Genomic DNA, 19,208 nt, shown 5'->3' on the forward strand with positions numbered 1-19,208 from the left:
TTAGACCCCTGTAGTCAGCCATACCCTGGCAGCACTCTGATATGGGGAGGGGGCAGCTGGGACCACACTGGAGTCCCCAGCCAGGCCAGTGTCCCCCACGCCACCCAGGCAGCTGTGGTTCTCCCTGAAACAGCTGGGACCATGTGTATCTCCACATGTTCTCTCCCCGGGGCCCGTGCCGCAAAGGTGAGGACCCCACAGCCGGAATAAATTGTATAATCAAACCTCTCTTCGCCAAGTGCTGTAACATCTGTTTGTGTTAAGTGGCGCTCTTTGAAAATGATTTTTTCCCACTCCTTGTCGGGGGTGGGGGGACCCTTAATTTTAGATTGTGGAGAAATGTCCCATGGCAATTACTTTTGCTTTCTTCAACAGGACGCATGTAAGTCGGTGAGATCCGTTCCTGGCACCCGAGCGCTGAGCATCCCGATTAGGGGATTCACGCCCACAGCCGCGTGTGATGACTGTCGGCAAACAGCCTGGGCTCGAGGGGCTGGGCAGGGGAGGGGGGCAGGCGCCAGCAGATGGCTGCTAATGCAATTAGGACTCGTTGTGTTAAATGAGCCATTATTTACATTATCTGCTACTTTTCCTATCTATTAACCTGCTGAAAAAGAGACAGTGATATCTAAGAAATCTCCAGCTAATCACTAAGTAGTGGAATCATCCAATTTTCCCCTTTAACGCCACATTTTACCTTACGGCAGCAGCAAGCAGACAGCCTCCCTAGGGCTTCTGTCCAATGAGTGGAGTGGAACGGCAGGGACCGCGGTGGGAGAAACTCGGGGTGCGTCGCGGGGAGCTCTCAGCCGGGCGGCAGGGCTGGGCTGCCCCGACGGTCTTGGCCCCAGGGGCTCCTTGCTTCCCTGAACCTTCTGCTGGCTTGTTTCTGCCGTGGTCTTTGAGTTAAAGGACATCGGGTCTTTGGGGAGCGTGTCTGAGTTCACTCTGAGCTGCCGTCACATAAACCCACACTCCGGGCTTCTGAGCAGTGGCTTCATTTCTCAGTTCCCGAGGCTGAAGCCCGAGGTTGAGGAACTAGGTCCTGTACACACACACACACACACACACACACACACACACAGTGCCTTCTGGCTGCGGCCCCCGGTGACAGAAGTGAGAGATCTGTGCGGCTCCACCCTCACAAGCTGGTCCCCCCATCCCGCACTCCTAAGACCCCACATTGGCGGGCTCGTCTCCACACAGGAGCTCGGGGGACAGGCACACGCCTTCAGACCTTGGCCAGCACAAGGTGCAGCTTGTGGGAGGAAAACTCCCTCTTCCGTTTCTCCCCACCCTGGGATTCTGGCAGGGTGGAGGAGCCAGATGTGTGTGCCACAGCTGGGCACTGTCCAGGGTGCTGAGCCCCACGTGGGCCCCGCTGCCCCTCTGCACAGGGCTGTCCGACTCCAGTGTGCGTGGGCACCCCTCGCTGTGCCATGTGAAACCCTCTCCCTGCAGAGGGAAAGGAAAAGGAGTCGGTGACAGCGAAGGAAGGGTGTGATGGGAGGACCAGCAAGGTGGCATCTCCAGCACCTGTGGGGGCCAGGGTCCCGCTGCAGGCCGGCCGAGCACAAGGGTGGAGGACGGACGGAAGGGAAGCAAAGAACCAGCGTCGGCTGCTGTGCAGAGCTGGAGGGAGCCGCCTTGGGTTTTCTTGTGTTTAAGAAGTTGACAAAGTTTTTCTTTCTCCCTGCACGTCTGTCCTCTGAGTCTCTCAGCGTGGATCGCAGCTGTACGGGCAGGTGCTGTGGCCATGCCCTTCACCCCGGGCACAGCCTGCAGGGCCTCAGGGACCCAGGGCCACCATGGCAGATCAATGGTCAAAGACGGATGGGCATGGGAAGAGCGGGCCCAGCTCCTCCGCCTGGAGAGAGTTTTCCCTGCTCCGTGCTAGGTTCTGGGAGAAATGGGCCAGAATGCTGCTCCCATCGGCAGGGTGCAGATGCCCGCTGCCCTCAAAGCCCTCATTCCCTAGTTGCTCCCCAGCCCCGGGGCCACCTTGGTTACACTCCAGGAGCAGCCTCTGTGGTGAACACCTGTGGATGGAGCCACCCCAAAAGCTGGCTTCTGCAGAGACCATTGGAGAGAGTTTGGGGTGAGAAGACGCTGCCGGTGCAGCTGACGTCTCTGAGGAAGGTCACTGCGCTGCTCTGTGGAGGACAGTGGCCTCTGTGCCACCTTGCCCAGGCCTCGCCCTCGTGCAGGAATGGTCAATGTGAATGAGGAATACCAGGCTGTGTCCTGGGCATGTGTGGTCGCCAGGGAGACGTGGGATGCTGAACATGACACCTTCTGGGCTGACATCAGCATGGGACTGGTGGCTGTTCTTGTTAGGAACTTTGGCTTTTATTACTGTGACTTGGAACGACCGGGAGTTGCTGTCCAGCAGCCGGCTCCCGGTTTAGGGTGAGCGCAGTCTCGGGCTACACCACTGCGGCCCCTTCTTTCAAAACGCTCCTTCCCTAGTTGCCTCCAGAAGGAGTCCCGGATGGCTTAGTATTTTTCCTCTTAATTCTGCCTCTTTCTCTCCGTCGGTTCTCCTCACTCCCATTCTGGGGAATTGAACCCAGAGCTTTTGCTTGAGCTTTGCCTAAACCCCTCCTTGTAATGTTTTATGTTGAAACAGAGTCTTGCTAAGTTGCTACGTTGCTCAGGCAGAGAATGAACTTTCCGTTCCTGCCTCAGCCCCCGAGTGCTGCGCTGACGGGTGTGCACCACCGTGGTGGGCCTAACCCTTCCCCTCTGCACACCCTGCATACTAGTTACCTGTTGTGTCAATTTGAGTAAGAAACGTCCAGCTCACTGGATCAGCGTAGTTCTAGGTGTGGCTGAAGGGATTTGCTGAGGCGGGAAGACCTCCACTGGATGTGAGTGACAGCGACCAATGGGCCGGAAGCCTGGGTGGGATGGAAGGAAAAGGAGGAGCGAGGCAGCTCCTGCTCCCTCGGAGGCGGTCCAGTCTTCAGCTTCCCCTGGCTTCCAGCACGGATGCCTCAGCCGCCCTAGAAGACCCCTCAGCCTCCCGTACCGACTCGCTCGGGACTCTGCGCTGGGCTCCAGACCCTTCAGCTGTCCAGCACACAGCGGGTCCTTTTGCACGTACCACGCACATCTCTGCCGGCGGCCACTTGTCAACCCTGATTTGCTCATATAGCTGGTGAGCGCTGACTGACCCTCCCTATCACCCAAGCACCTTCCGAGTTCGTCTCATGTCCAGGAAGCATCTGAATTCAGGATACAGAGGCTGCGGGCAGGGGCAGGCCGTACGAGTCACACATCCAGCCACAGAAGCCTGGGCCGGGGCCTGCAGTCGTTTCACTGCTACCCAGCTTGCATTTTGGAACCCACTGCAATGACGGATAAGATTCCAGGCCTCCCCGCTCCCACGTGAGTTTTATATGTGGCTTTGGCTCCTGTGTCACCCCTAAGGGGACTGCAGAGAACACGTCCCAGAAGTCAGCTCTGCAGAGTCAGAGACCCAGAAGGTGGATGGTGTCCCAAGCATGTCTCGGTCCAAACAGCATGGAGTGAGGGGAGACATGTGGAAACTCTTCCGTCACTTTGCCCAAGGACTCTCATGTGGCCAGACGCTGGAAGGGGCAAGGCAGGACCCTCCCTGGAGCCTCTCGGGGGAGCACAGCCCTGCGACGCCTGGCCTGTGGGCTCGTGGCCTCCAGCAGCGCGGGAGATGAAATGCCTGTTGCTTTACAGCATTTGTGGTGACTTACCTCAGCCCTCGGAAACCAACGCAAAAGCTGAAGCACCACCGTCTAGGAAAACTGAATCAGACGAACCCATACTAAGACATATTGATAAAGCCGTCGACCTCTGTAGCTAAGGGGAGAGTTCTTCAGGTACCCAAGGAGGAAGAGAAAGGCACTGGTAATGAGGAAAAGTAAGATAGGCCTCAGTTTCTCACAAACGCTCCAGGTCGAAAGACACAGGAGAAATAAAATGTTGTTGAAGGGAAAAGTGCAGACCAAATGCCTGAAGCCCAGGCAGGTCGTCCTTCCAGGTTAACGGCCGTGGGGAGGTGCTGAGACCACGAAGGTGCTCGAGAACATGGCGCCCGTCCTGGGCAGGCTGAGCCACACGCAGGCCTGGGGCTGGTAGGAGGCGGCGAAGCTGTGTCCTTGCAGGATGACTGTCTGCGGGAAATGCTTATCCAGTGAGAACCTCAAGGCTAGAAGGGTGGTACGATCTGTTGCATGATTTGCGGAGTAGAGATGTGTGGCCGTGTTAGGACGATCGCCACCACCAGCACATGCCTCCTCCCTGATGGAAGACAGTAGTGACAGGCAGCGGGGAAACACAGGCAGGCGGGTGAAAAAAGAAGGTTGAGGTGCACGATGTAAGATTATAAAGACAGACACATCGTGAAGTAAAGATGAAGTTGTGATCTCACGCTTTTCTCCATCTCGCCCCGCCCTGTGTGCTGTGGTTTAGATCTAGAATGTCCCCTGAAAGCCTCATGCATTCAGAGCTGCGCCCTTGGAAGGGGGCTGGATCAGGATGATTGGCCAGTGATGAGTCCACGGCTGAATGTGCTGTGAGGAAGTAGGCCTCGGTGAGAAGAGTTGTTTCTTAGTCACTCTTCGCACTGCTGGGAAAAATACCTGACACCCACACTTAAAGGAAGAAAGTTTTGTCTCGGCTCACAGTTTGTAGAGGTTTCAGTCCATAGTGGGCTGGCTCCAGGGCAGAAGTGACGTAGCACAGAGGCCTGGTGGATGAAAAGCTGCTCGCGTCCTGCTGGACAGGAAGTGCAGCGCCAAGGGAGGGAGGAGTCGAGGAGGGAGGTGCTGTTCCGGGTCACGCCTATGGTGACTGCCTCCAACAGGCCCCACCTCCTAAGGGCACCCTTCGCTGCTGCACTCTTAGGGGATGAACCCACGTGTGAGTGTGATGCCCGCGCAGTGCAGGCACCTCCCCAAACCCTCTCTTCTGAGCACAGGAGAGTTCAAGGGACACCCTAGATCCAGATCATGACAAGGTATGTCCCGGGGGCATGGCCTTTCGGGGTGTATTTTCCTCCCCGGCTCTTCCTCACCATTCCCTGGCTGCCATGAGGGCAGCTGTCCTCCGCCATGTCCCTCCATGATGCTGCCTCTGCCGTGGAGCCAGCCAACCATGGGCTGAAGCTAAGTCAAATAAACCTCTCCTGCTGTGAGTTACAAGGCTCAGGTGTTTTGTTCCAGCAATTAGACAATGACTGAGACACCGATAGGACCCCTCTGTCCACTCCAAGAGCTTGCTTGGGGCAGGTTTCAGAGTGGGGACCCATAAACTCATCCTGAGTTGCTAAAGCAAGAGGAGATTTTAAAGGGAAGCATATAAAATTACAAAGAAAACATAAAAGTGTACGTCAGATTCACAGACCACACTAGAAGAGTTCTTAAAACAAGGAAGTCCCTGAAGCAAGGATTTTAAAAACTAAGGAAGAAGCTTTGAAACAGAAAGAAGTATATGTCACTGGATATACATTCTGTGGGATGAACTTATTTCTTAAAAGAACTGAGGGCTTTCTGAGTGGCATACAGATTCGGATATACCTCTTTCCTTTGAGAATCATGTTGTGAGACACCTCTAAAATTGTGATGTTTAGTATTTGTGATATTTTAGTATCCACAGACATGGCAGAGCAATACACAAGGAAGCCTGGCCTGGCAGGAAGATCCGGTTCAGCCAGACTGACCTGCAGACGGGTCTCCCGCAGCTGCGCAGCTGCTTTGAGCCGTAAACAGTCTTGGATATACATGCACGAGTTCTCAGCTCCCACCCGTTGCTCTCCAATAAAGTCCAAGTTCAGTTGTCCTTTCACATTCCCAGGCTCCACATCCAAGAGTTCCACCAACCACAAATAAAAACATCAGGAGAAAATCTTGAATGTGGAGAGACACGTTCTTATCATGATTCTCTAAGCCACTGCAGTATAACAGCTTTTTGCATATCATTTACATTGTGGTAGTTATCATAAGTGAACTGAGGTCATTTAAAGTGCATGGGAGGATTTTGTAGAATATGTGTAGACACCCTCTTCTTTTATGTATTGTATTTGAGCATCCTTGGATTTGGGTATTGGGGGTCCTAAAACCAATCCCTCCAATGCTGAGGAAGGACTGTAAATTTGAATAGTTATTTGGTGCCCCTTTCACATTTATGAGAAATTCAGATCCAATCAGAATTGTACTTGGGAACCTGGAGCTGCTGAACATCAAACATTTGGATGGAGAACTGGGTTTTACATAGGCACCTGTAGTGATGCCTCGGTTCACAGACGCTTTTGTTTACACACAGTTTGGTCATGGTTAGCAAGCCGTGGCCATCTTTTCCAGAATAGTAGAATGAATTAAATTTGTGAGGTATTGCTGTGTATTTTCCTATCTAAAATCAACTCTGTAGGGGAGTGAGATCAGAATCTAACAGTCCGGTGGTGGCTGCTGGCAGGAAGCAGGCAGAAAAAGGAAGCAGGGACCAGTTAGGCAAAGGCAGAAGATGACCATGGCGTGGAGCACAGCGGTCCCGGGGAGGTGGAGAGAGGTGAGCAGGTGTCCGGTGGATCCAGAAGGCAGCAGCGGCGTGGCTTCCTGGGGACCGTAGGCTGGAGAAAGGCAGTACTGGAGAAGGCTCTAAACCACTGGGCCTCCACAGTCGTGGCAGAGCTGAGTGGGTGGGGGTTGGGAGGGTGCCGTTCTGCTCAAGTCCGACTTGGCCGGGTGTGTTTATTTCCTGGGCTGCTGTAACAGAGTTTCATACACTGGGGGGCTGCCCTGGCAGAAACAGATCCTCTCACCGTGCTAGAAGGTGGAAGTCTGAGATCACGGTGTGGCCAGGACCACGCTCCCCCTGATGCTCTAGAGAGCTGCCTCGGCCCCTGGTGGTGGCCTGCATCCTCTGCATTCTTGGGGCTGTGCAGCTCTGGTTGCCACCTGTGTGGTCCCCTGGCACCCGCCTGTGTGTTTCTGTCTTTACATATGTTTTCCTCCGTGTGTGGACAGGAATCGGACTGGATCAGGACCCACCCGTGGACTTCATCTTGGCTGATTATGCCCTTTAGCAGGCCTACTTCCAAATAACACTCCACTCAGAGGCACGGGGGTAGGATTTCAACAAAATACGGCTCTGAAACTTCAGGCAGAAGTGTTGGGCGAATAAACCTGGAGGCCAGGGGGCGGATCTTGGCATTCAGCACACCTGGGAGGCATGTACAGTTCGATGGGCAGTGTAGGCAGACCAGGGGTGACTCCAAGCCGAGCCCACAGGTTGGAGAGGTGAGAGGCATCCAGCTGTGAGGCAGAAGTGGGCGAATCAAAGCGAGGTGGGAGGGAATTAGGAAAGTGCGGCGTCTAGCATCCAAAGTGAAGAAAGGATGAGGAAGCCGAGTCAGAGTCTGTTGTTGGGTCAGAAAACAGGAGGGGAGAGAGAGCTGGGATTAGCAACACTGAGACTGAAGCGGAACCGTGCGTAACTGTTGATGAGATGGTCCTAGATAAGAGCTTGCCTGTCCTCATTCCTGTCTTCAGCTTTCCAAACTTGATTTTCAACCTTACGGGGTTCATCTACCAGTTTATGCTCTTTTCTAAAGGCACATTCATTCTCTAAATAGTTGGCCCAGTATCTGGACTTGGGTAGATGCTGGGCATAAAAAGGTGAGGTATGATCAAAGTATATCATGAACGTTGAAATTTTTAAAAATGTATTGCTGTAAAGTTTTCCATAGACTACCCTCAGAATCTTTCCCCTTGCTTCGCATGTGCTTATCCCATCATTCTTGCCACGTTCTGAAGCAGCTCTGGAGTCCTCTTTCCTGATGGTCTTTATGAGGTGTGATCAGAAATACCGTGACTGCTGCCATCAAATGAAAAAGCAGCTCGTAAAAACATGACGCTGTGTCCTCACCCACCTTAGTCACCGGATCTGTGCTATTTCTGGCTCTCCCCAAAGTCAAAATGACCATAAAAGGGAAATATTTTGAACTGATTCAGGACATCAAGGCAGCCACAACCCAAACTCACCGAGCAAATGTTTTTACTGTACAGAAATTATACCTTAATAAAGCCATAAAAGCAGCAAAAGTGACACTCATGGCAGGTGCCCTCAAATGCTTTGCAGGGACAGAGTGACACCAGTAGCCAGGAGATTAGGGAGGCTCCTGAGAAGGGCTGGCCTGGCCATGTCAGATTCGGTTTTCCAAGAAAGACTGGCAAAGGCAAGAGAAGGGTGTTTCCTCAGGGAGGAGCTGGGCGAGAGCCCCAGGGTGACAGGACTCCTCCTTGTTTGCAAGTACAGCTGCTTAAAAGGGAAGCTCCGGGCCAGGATATAGCTCAGTGGCACAGCACCCCCCTGGCAAGCATGAGGTCCTGATTTCAATTCCCGGTACCAAAAAAAAAAAAGACCCATTACTTTACAGTAAGCCCCATTTCTTAAGGCTCAGTATGTTTTGCCAACTGATAAATTGTTCTTGGTGGTTTTTTTAACTAAAATTATTCAAGAATATTACCTTATACAAGTAATCCGATACTTTGTTTTTTTTTCTCCACAAACACAAAAGCTACAGATTCTCGTCGACACTGGAAGCAGCAACTTCGCCGTGGCAGGTGCACCTCATTCCTACGTCGACTCCTACTTCGACTCGGAGAGGTGAGTGCAGGTGGAGATGCAGCTGGCGTGGCTGGGTTTGCGGCCACGGCGTGAATTGGCACACTTCCGAATTTCCCAGGGCAACACAGAGGGCTGCCCCGTTTTAGCGGGGCTATGGAACATGCACGTATATGTTCGAGTATAGACCTGTACATGCACGTGCGTGGAGAGCACATGTATGCATGTGTGTAGATGTGGATGCACATGCGTGTATTTCAGTCTGGAGAATCCATCGCAGCACGGTCCTAAGAGCCTTGGTGTGTTCACATGAAGTGGGCGTCATAACATTTCCAGTGAGACATGAGTTTTGTGGCTAGCCGAGTTTCCAGGAGCCTGTGGTCCTTGGACGTTTACTGCAGCCCCTCTGGGCCTCACGGGTACGCTGGGGCAGGGGAGGGGCGTCCTGTGGGAGCCTGAGGTGGCCTTGCAGATGTGCTGCGCCATGGAACCCACCTTTGCACATGCAGCAGGTGTTGGGGGGGCGGCCCCCGGAACTGACTCTGTGGAGAGAGAGCCGGGACTCACATGGAACTGAGTGCTGAGGACTGAGCGGGGACACCAATGAGGGCCCCTCTGATGGGGTGAGCAGCCCCGGAGGTCGCTGGAATACGGGGAGCTTGGCCTGGACTCCCATCTCCCAGGAGAACGAAGTGAGCTGCAGGGAGGACTCCCAGCAGTTCCTGTCACCTTTCAGCCCTGGAGGAACCCCCCCACCCCTCCCGCCTGCAGCTGCCCGATCTGGGAGCCTGAAATTTAAACTCAGGCAGAGCCAGTAAGCCGGCATGCGATGGACTGTTTTTGAGGTCATGGGCAGTCTGGAGCCTGTGGGCTTGCCTACTGAAAATCCTTCTCATCTCTTCCCTCTCTTTCCTGAGCCACGGCCTCTTGTTCCAGAAGCTGAAGGGCAGCTTTAACGAGGAAAAGGAGGGAGAAATAAAACCTGGGAGGCTTCTGAAGGTGCTGGGCAAGTGAACAAAATGGGCTGTCGGGAGGCGTGGGAAGGAAATGGCCGAGGAAACCCGCCCGTACCTTCCCACCCGCCCGCACTGTGTCCTGGCTCCCTTGATGGCACTTGACGTGGTCTCCTGTACTCAGCAGCTGCTTTCTGGGGGGTGGGCGTCAGTGGCAGACAGGGCCTCACAGGGTGACACATCCCTGCAGGTGACCCGTCCCTCCTGGAATTTAGAGTGTTGTGTGTAAGTCCTTGTAGTAATAAGGGTTGACCATTGATACCCGAGGATGCAACAGCTGGGCAGCCCTCACCTAGGGACCGAGGAGACCAGTGTGTACCGGAAGTTGTTGCTGTCACGGCACATGTGCATGTGGAAGTGGGCGGTGCTTCCCCGTGTGGGGTGTGAAAGCAGCTACTTTACAGTGGTGTATGTGCCCTTCCCCGCTGAGACCGGGGTTGCGCCCAGCCCTTTCCCCCCACACAGCCCCTCAACTCCCATTGCTCGCTCTGGGCGACCTCACTGTGGAACAGGGTATCGAATTGATCCAAGCCTGTCACTTTCTTCCGTGTAGTCTAGGAAGTCTCGGTTGCCAAGATCCTGCTCATGTTCCGGCTGCTAGACCAGCAGTTCCCCAGCTTTCCACCCCACACCCTCTCTTCATGACAACCGCTTTGTGAGGTGCTGAAATGAGACCAAACATCATATAAATCACCTGCATGCATAATTCAGTGTCCTGATATAATATAGCTGGGGCATCCTTAGCTAGAAACTCTGAAATGCTCCAAAATGCAAAGTTTTTGAGCACCAAATTAATGCAGCAGGAGGAAAATTCTACACCTTTCTCTTCACAGGTCACAGCCAAAGCACAATGCACTTAGAAATACTGTAAAGAATTAGCTTCAGACTGTGTGTGTGAGGTGTGTCTGAAATGTAAATAAATCCCATGTCCCAGGTCCCAGAGTAACCCATCATACATATGCAAATATTCCCAAATCCAAAAAGATCCCACATCTGAAACACGTCTGGTCCCAAGCATTTTGAATAAAGGATCATGAGCCCTGTATGGAGGAAGAGTAGAAGTAACATATATAGTAAGATAATCAGTACCTCAGTACGTAAGTGTGGTGAATTGACAGCTGGTGGTCAACTTGAAACACCCAGCTGAACTGAACCAGCGTGGTGCTGGCTATAGGAGCCCACCTGAGGATTGTTGCCCGCAGCATGAGAGGCAGAACTGGAGAGGAAGAAGTTTAAAGGCTGTTGGGAGCTGTTAGTAGCTGTTTGGAAGCTGTTAGGAAGCTGTTTTCTTGGGCTGTTCTGCTGGAGGACCTCGTCATGCTGGCTTTCCTGATGAACTCGGCTGTTCTCATAGTCAAAGGCGCTTGGGACCTTGGGACCTTGTTGTCACTGAGAATGGCTATGGTTCACTTTGGGGGAGCTCTGGTCCTCACTCTGAGCATCGCTTCCTGGCTCCAGGTGGGGAGGAAGGTGTGCTGCTCAGTCTCCTGGAAAAGCTTGTCACACTGGCTTTCCTGATGGGAACTCAGCTGTCCTGATCATCGAGGAGCTCGGGACCTCACTGTTGCTGAGGATGGCTGTGGTACTTTTGCGGGGAGGTGCTTCTTGAAGGACTTTCAGGTGTGTCTGGGTGGTTGTGGAGGCATAGTTTTGGGGTCTGTGTTAGGTCCCTCACCTTTTCCTCTTTGGCGCTTGTTTTTTTCTGGTTCTTACTTTGAGCGTGGCTTCCTGGCTCCAGTTCAGATCCCTCAGCCTGCTAGCACAGATCCTTCATCCCGCTGACACAGACTTTCTAGCTTCCACCCTGACCTTTGGGCCTTCCCAGTGCAGATCCGTGAGACAGGCCTGCATGAGACATTGTTGTGGGCTCTGGGCCTCCAGTTGGACTCGTGGGAAGCATTGTTATGGGCTCTAGGTCCTCAGCTGGACTCATGCAGGACAATGCCATGAGTTTTCTGGGGTTTTTTATTTTGTTTTGTTTTTTTGTCATTTTGGAGACAGGGTCTTGCTATGCAGGTCAGGCTGGCCTTGAGCTCACTTTGTAGGCCAGGCTGGTCTTGAACCTGCAACAATCCTCCTGCCTCAGCCTCCCAAGTGCTGGGATTACAGGTGGGCACCACCATGCCCAGCTAAGACAATGCCATGGGATCCAGGCCCTCAGCTGGATTCTTTGGTCTTTAGTGTGTGGACAGATTTCCTGCACTCTTTTTGTGTACAACTCATTGGGTGACTATTATAAAACAGTATTATAATTAAGTGTCCTGTATTGATTGCATTGTACCCCCTTCCAAAACCCCAAACTACAACAATAAGCAACCTGGTTGGGCCACCATGGTGGTTAGGGTGCAATGTCAACTCACTTGGCTTTGAGGTCCACTTGAGGATTGGTGGGGCACACTTGTAGGTGTGTCTGGGTGGTTGTGGAGGCATAGTTTTGGGGTCCATATCTGGCCCCTCACCTTTTCCCCTTTGGCACTGTTTTCTCTGCTCTGCTGCCCAGCTGCCATGACCTGAGCAGCGTTGCTCCACCATACCCATCGATCACAGTGGGTCTGTGTTGGAGCAGCGGCCCATGAACTGACTCTCCTGAAACCGGGAGCCACATTAAACCTCTCCTCTTCTGAGTTGTGGGTGTCAGGTAATGGGAGAGCTGACTAATTCACCCACACTCAGAAGCCAGGAAGGAAGGGGCTGGAAGTATACAGGCATCACCATGAACACACAGCACTCAGTGTGGACTGATCACGGCTGATGGAGTTAGACTCAGACACCCAGAGCAGCTTGGGTTGCTGATGCAGTTTTCTGAAATGGTGAAGAATCCTCATTAAAAAAAAATTGTTTTAGAAGTATAGGCCACTCCCAGTTAGCTCACTAGTTAATCTCCAATGCCTGTGAAATCTGTGTAGAGATCACTTAATGCATATGGGAAGGGAAGGTGTGTCCTGAGCTCATAGGAGATTTCTACCCCTGTGGATGCCCAGAGGGATGGGCAGCTGCTCTTGTCCTGGAGCCTATGGCTTTTATTATTGTGGCTTTTAATGACCAGGGGAAAATACCTATCCTTATGTGCAACTAGTTACTGTTTCAGGGTGCGTGCAGTCTCTAGTCACACAGCTGTACCCCCTGTACTGGGGATTGAACCCTTGACAGTGAGCTTTGTCCAACCTCTTTTTGTGTTTTTGCGACAGGCTCTTACTAAGTTGCTGTGTTTGCACCTGCCCCTCATGGTACCAGGAGTCATTTGTCCTTTTGTGTCGTATAGCCTTTCACAGATGATACAGTAGAAGGAAGCAGGAAAGACCGCGTTGGGGTGAGATGGACAGATGCCTTCAGAGCTGAGTGTGCAGCTTTAACCCTAATGGCTTCTTCCAGCTGCTGGAGGTCAAGGGCTATTCTTCGGCAGCTGACTACTGCTGGTTTCATAGAGCTCAAAGTTCCCCCCTCCACTCAGGCACCATGCTGTGCAGGTGTTGAAGCATCCAGGGGTGTATCACAGTCACCGTCACCAAGACTGCACCTGTCACTTAATGTGTGTTCAGCACTTAATCACCTTGGCCTCTTCCTTGGGACCCTCCGACTGTGGCCGACTGTTTGGAGGAGGTGTGGTTCCCCCTGGGCTCAGGAGGACGCGCCTGTCTGACTGCCCTGCTGACCTGGCCTCGCTCAAGCAGGTGGATGTTGTGCCTATAGCCAGGTGTGGGCTCTGGTGGCAGGTGGCCCCCTTTTTCCATGCTGAGAGGTTGGGCTTGTCTGACGCATCTGCGTCAGAATGAAGGGACACTCCTGGGGCCTCCATGGTTCCCTGGATGGCCGAGACTTCTCCCTGCTAATCTCAGAACAGAGTTAAATCACCCCGCTGGCTTTCGGACCACTGAAGTATCCGATCCCTGCTTGTGAATAAATAAAGAGACATAACAGAAACCACACATGACTGGGGAAGACCCTGGACTTGTCTCCAGGTCAGCCGGCCTCCCCTTCCTCCTTGCTGCTTCCTGAGCAAGTACTGCAGGGATTTACTTCCGGCCTGCGAATCAGCGCCCACATCCGGGCCCCTGACCCTGCCGCTGCCTTCTCTCCCAAGAGCCTGCTGTTCAGCAAGGCCATAACCCTTCTTCTTAGCCCAGTCAGACGGGAGCCATCATGTTCCTGAGTTGTACTGTTCTGATCCACCATTGTAAAGATGCAAATATTTTCTCCCCATGGGAATTATGCAGCCCTAGTTCACCTGATGCCTTTCACCGACTTTCACCTGCGCCTGTTTTCTACTATTATATTTTATGGAAGCCAAGAGAATGCTCTCAGTTTTTGACAAGGGTGTCTTTCCTGGGACATGGCTCCCTGTCCTGTGATGTGTCAGCATTTGCTTCAGCCTCTGATCTCCCTTCGTTATATAATAAGGCTTCTGGCTGGCTTGTCAGCTCTGATTCAAGTCCCCAGGCTTGGGATATTTGGGTTTGGTGCTTCCTGAAACATCCTACAGTAATTGGAAGTTTGGCCTGGGGCTCTTTGACAAGCTCTCTTTGATTAGTGGAAGGAGGTGTCGGGCCACTGACTCACTCCTCCAGCTCATCTCTACCCGAGCTCTCTCCATGGTGGCAAATGTGCCATTGAGATGCTGTATCGCAGGAGGAACAGAAAGGTCGTGTATTTTTAAAATGCAGTTCTTTTCAGCCAATAAAATAATGTCCAGCCAGTTGGCCTGGTAAGCACTCGGTCCAGTGTGTGCAACCTGGACCTTCTCCTGATCCATTTGGGAAATTAAACGTGAATTTCCAGCAACAGCTCCTCGCTCCTGTACTCCATCTGGGGTGAAGCCCACAGAGAAGGTAACAGGGAACCCATTTACAGTATTTTGGCAGCTGATGCCTAGAAGTAGAACTATGTCCAGGAGGGTCTGGCTTTTCAGAGCCTTTGCTAAGTCTTGATGTACCACGAGGCTGGTATATCGGGCTCCCTGAGCTGCCTCTCTGCCTCAGAGATCCCATTGCCATGTTCTGGTGATTCTCAGAGTCCTGGAGGAGCCAGAAGGATAGCTGGTCACTGAGCCAGGCCACCAAGCCTGCAGGTGGGTTTCAGATGCTTGGGAGTGCAGAGGAGCCCCAAGGGACTCTGAGGCAGAGCCTGGAGACCCAGCCTCCCTGGGTGGGCTGGCTCAGGAGAACCAGAAGTGAGAATTCCCCCTTCTACCTTCTGTTCTTGTGCTTTCTAAAAACAATGGAGAGTTTCTAATAATAAGAAGAAGAATAACAATAATAACAATAATAAGATATCCTGTGTCTCTGTTCTCCCCCTCAATTGGTTTTGCTTTTTAATCTTGCCTTCCACGGACTCGCTGATCAGGGCAGCGTCTTCCAGATTTTTTGGAAGTGCTCTCCTTGCTGTGAACAGACTTGTTCCTGGCTTTTGACTGATCGCTCTTCCTGAGCACCCGGATGAGAAGCCCACCGGGATCTCTCCCTACCCTTCATTAATGCGCCGAGAAGCTGAGGACCAAAGCACTGCAGCTCCAAGACATAGGCTGTTAGAAAATGAAGTTGGGCCTTTTCTTAAATTTGAGGAACTGGAAACTGTGCTGTAACCTGCAGAGCAGCTTGGAAGTGCTCTCTGGGGTTGCACTCTTTAAGGATTAGTAAATGCAACCCAGAGCGCGTGCGCTCGGGACCACTTTTGTCTCACATCATCTGCGATGGTGTTTCTGCAAGGGTGGCCACTGAGCGCTGTGGCTATTTAAATTTAAATTGATTAAAATTAAATGAAATAAAAGCCCAGTTCCGGGGTCACACCGTCCTCACGTTTTCAAGTGTTCAAGGACTGCGCCATATTGGACAGCACCAGTGTGGAACGTTGCTGTCACCATGGCAGATTCCGTTCGGAGACAGCGCTGATCCAGATGGCAGAGGAACCTGACCTTTCAGGAGCCCAATGCCCAAGGGCTTGAAAGCCCCCAGCAGCCTCCTTAGCAAAGCTGCCCTCACAGGGGGATGGGTGCCCCTTCTCACGGGAGCTGTCAGATGTTAGAAGGGATGGCACTCAGTGAAAGCTACTCTGTTGGAGCATTTTCTAGGGGAAGAGTTGAGTTTTCTAATCTCTAACCTCACAGATTAGACAAAGATAGCAAGTGATGATTAGATAATTATAATTATATTAATATATAATTAATTATGTAATATAACATCAATTATATAATTATTAATATAATTATATAATTATATGATTAATTATATAATATAGTATTAATTAATATATAATTAATATTAATATATAATTATAATAATAGCACCTGTTTTTGTTGCATACCTGTTGTGCTCCAAAGCTGTGTCTCGGTGCTTTACTGTATTAACTCCTTTAAGCTGCATAATTAACAAGAAGTATAGTAATATTTCATCCTGGTGTTTCAGTTGAGGAAACTGAGGCACTGGGGATTTAAATAGCTTGGTCCCAGTTATATAGCAGAAGAACAGTTGAGCTTGTACTTGAACCCAGACGCTGTAATTCCCCTACCTCTCCTCTCTGCGAATGGCTCTGACACACCCAGAATGCTCCCTGTAAAGGGCGGGCAACCTGGGCAAACCCTGGAGAGGACATGCTTGCTCAGCACCCAGGCTGGTTCAGTTTCTCATTCTAAGGACTTTGCTATAGGCTGGAGGAAGTAAAACATTTGCTCAAAAGGAACCCATAGCAGGTGAGATAGTTCGAGGAAGATAACTAATGTACTAGACCAAGGAGTGGCATACTAGCTGTCTTAGTTACCTTCTGTCTCTGGGACAAAATACCAGACACCTACAACTTCAAGGAGAGGTCTCTTTTGGCCTACAGTTTTACTCTGTAATGGCTGATACATTGTGTCAACTTGAGAAGTCTAGAAGCTTAAGGAAGTAACTCAGCAGTACTACATCCTGAAGTATAGAGGACATGCCCTTGTGCTCTAGGATGCTGTTCACTGTGTCAACTTGAGAAGTTTAGAAGTTTAGCTAAGTGACTCAGCAGGGGGCCAGGGTCCTCACTTTGTAAACATCCTGAACCTTGCAAGAGGAGGGCCTGGAGATGGTGTGAGTGCTAGACCCACCTCGGAGCAAGTAGCCTGCTTACGATATAAGGGAGGAAAAGAATCTTGTTCCTCCCCTTTTGCTCTTACTGCTTTGGCTGTCTTCTGCCACCTTGAACGGTTGCCCCTGTGCCATGCCACCCTCCCTTGGAGCCAGCCGAGTATGGACTGAAACCTCCACAAACTGTGAGCTGAATAAACCTTTCCTTCCTTAATTCTGGGTGTCAGGGATTTTGTTTCAGCAACAAGAGAAAAGTAACTAAGACACACTCCATAGTCAGAGGGCTTTGAGGCAGGAAGGGTCTGGCGGAGGAGAGAGGATCACATCATGGTGGACAGAAGCAGAGAGAGAAACAGAGAGAGCAGGAAGAGCCAAGCAAGGAGATAGACCCTTCCAGGCCGCTCCCCCAGTGACCCACCTCTTCCAAGCAGACACCACCTCCTATCAGCAAGTCAGTAACATGCCCTCTGTGATCCTGTCACCGTCCAAAATTTCAGCCTGTGAGACCTTTGGGGGACATTCTTGATCCTAACCACAGCACCTGCCATGGGCCAAACCTCACCTGCGGCCGGTCTCTGCAAATAAAGTTTTACTTGGAACACAGCCGCACACGTTCCCTTCTATATCACCTACGGCTGCTTCTGCATTAGAGCTGCAGAGCCCAGCATTTGTAACGGAGAGCTCGCAGTGTGCAGAGCCTAGAATTTGGGGGGAGGGGCTCTTCATAAAAAACGGTGTGACCCCTCCGTGAAATCATACCCTCCCAACACTTCTCGGTGTTAGCAGCAGTGTGTTTCTGAACTTCGGGAGTGACCCTGGAGTGTCAAGACAGCCTGGATAATTCGGTATTTTCTTGATACCCAACATAAATGTGCATTCCATCTGCGTGCCAGATACATCTGAATTTGCACTGACACTCAAATGTGTCAAACACAGACACACCCACCACCAAACACCCACGTGGAAAAGATGCGCCGGGCAGCCCACTTGGGCAGGGCTGGTGGGTCTGCCAGAGCTCAGCTTTGCTTCCACCCCTCCGTCTGCGCTGCTCATTCTCAGGAGATGTGTGCCCTCAGCACATTCATTTAATGTCTTTCCGTTTAAGGCCCCGGCAGAGCGAGCGGAAATAATAAGCCGATATTAAAATTCAGCATTCTTCATCATCTATACCTCATTATCGTGTTAGAATAAATTAAATTTCTCTAAGACTTGTTTACCAGACACGCTCGAAATAATGTTTTTTTCCTGGTTGTAAGAATTTTACATGCAGAGAATGTGAAAGAATTTAGCCACAGAAATAAAAAGCCCCCCCTCCCAGAGGCATCCGGCACTGACGCTTGACCGGGATGAGTAATTTTCAAGTAGGTTCTGTCACATGTGTACATTTTTCTTCTAACTTCGTTTTCTCCTCCGTTATGTAAAACATCTTCATAGACACCATTTTTCATTGCTAGATAGTAACCTGTCGTTCGGATGGCTCATAATTTGCCGAATTGTTGCTTCGGTTTTCCTGGGCCTGTGGGTTGTCTCCACTGCTTGCTGTTACTGATAAAACACAGTGACTGTCTTTGTACAAGAGCCTCTGTCTTCCTCCTGCACTGTCCTCGGGATCACATGCTCCGAAGTGCATTTACTGAGTCAAACACGGTTGGTATGTGTAAGGCTTATGAGATGTACTGAAAATAACACACAAAGAAGAGGCCGGATCATTCTGACTTCCTCTCTGGCCCCTAGTGAGAGGGCGCTAGTGCTTACATTCCTGTGGGAGAGGCGCTAGCTCATCCGTGTGTGGCACTAGCTATCAAAACAGTGAAGTGAAACTCTGGCAAGCTGGAACCTTTTGCAAGTGTGTACTTGGTGCTTTGACGCTTATCCTAGGAATCTGGTTGCTTCCTTAGGGGGACTCTGGATGAATGTCCAGATATCTGCCTTAGTTTTCAAACTCACCTGGGTCTAACAGTGGCCTTGGAAACCCCAGGGCCTTGACACTGCCCACCTCTCTCCAGGATGGGCTATTCCAGAGAGCCACACAGCTTTTTGTCATCATGCAGGCCTCATACAAGAGGCTGCTGGTCCCTTGCTCTTCCCTGCCCTGTCTGGCGGCCTGGAGGCTCTGCCCCACCGTGCCGAAAGTTGTGTTTGCACACAACCATCGCCTGCGCACACTCGGGTGCACCTGCAGAGGGCGCCACCTGCCCCTTGCCCTCTGTAATGGTGGATACACTTTGTCAACTTGAAAATCGAGAAGTTTAGAAGCTTAATTAATTGACTCAGCAGGGGACCCCGGTCCTCACTTTATAAACATCCTGAACCTTGCAAGAGGAGGGCCTGGAGATTGTGTGAGCGCTAGACCCACCTCGGAGCAAGTAGCCGCTTACGATATAAGGGAGGAAAAGAGTCTTGTTCCTCCCCTTTTGCTCTTACTGCTTTGGCTGTCTTCTGCCACCTTGAACGGTTGCCCCTGTGCCATGCCGCCCTGCCTTGGAGCCAGCTGATTATGGACTGAAACCTCCACAAGCTGTGAGCTAAATAAACCTTTCCTTCCTTA

The 19,208-nt window shown here is 51.5% G+C and overlaps 1 protein-coding gene across 1 annotated transcript in view; it reads left to right on the plus strand.

The window, feature by feature from the left end:
* The window catches only part of Bace2 (beta-site APP-cleaving enzyme 2), a gene marked incomplete in the record, with an annotated part of 87,784 nt that overhangs the window by 27,487 nt on the left and 41,089 nt on the right, over positions 1–19,208 (plus strand). The window contains 1 exon segment of the mRNA XM_013505275.1: positions 8,555–8,643. Within this exon segment, the coding sequence (XP_013360729.1) occupies positions 8,555–8,643 (89 nt within the window).

This window comes from Chinchilla lanigera, unplaced genomic scaffold, assembly GCF_000276665.1.
Source record: "Chinchilla lanigera isolate Chin_1 unplaced genomic scaffold, ChiLan1.0 scaffold00006, whole genome shotgun sequence".
Classification (NCBI taxonomy): Eukaryota; Metazoa; Chordata; class Mammalia; order Rodentia; family Chinchillidae; genus Chinchilla; species Chinchilla lanigera.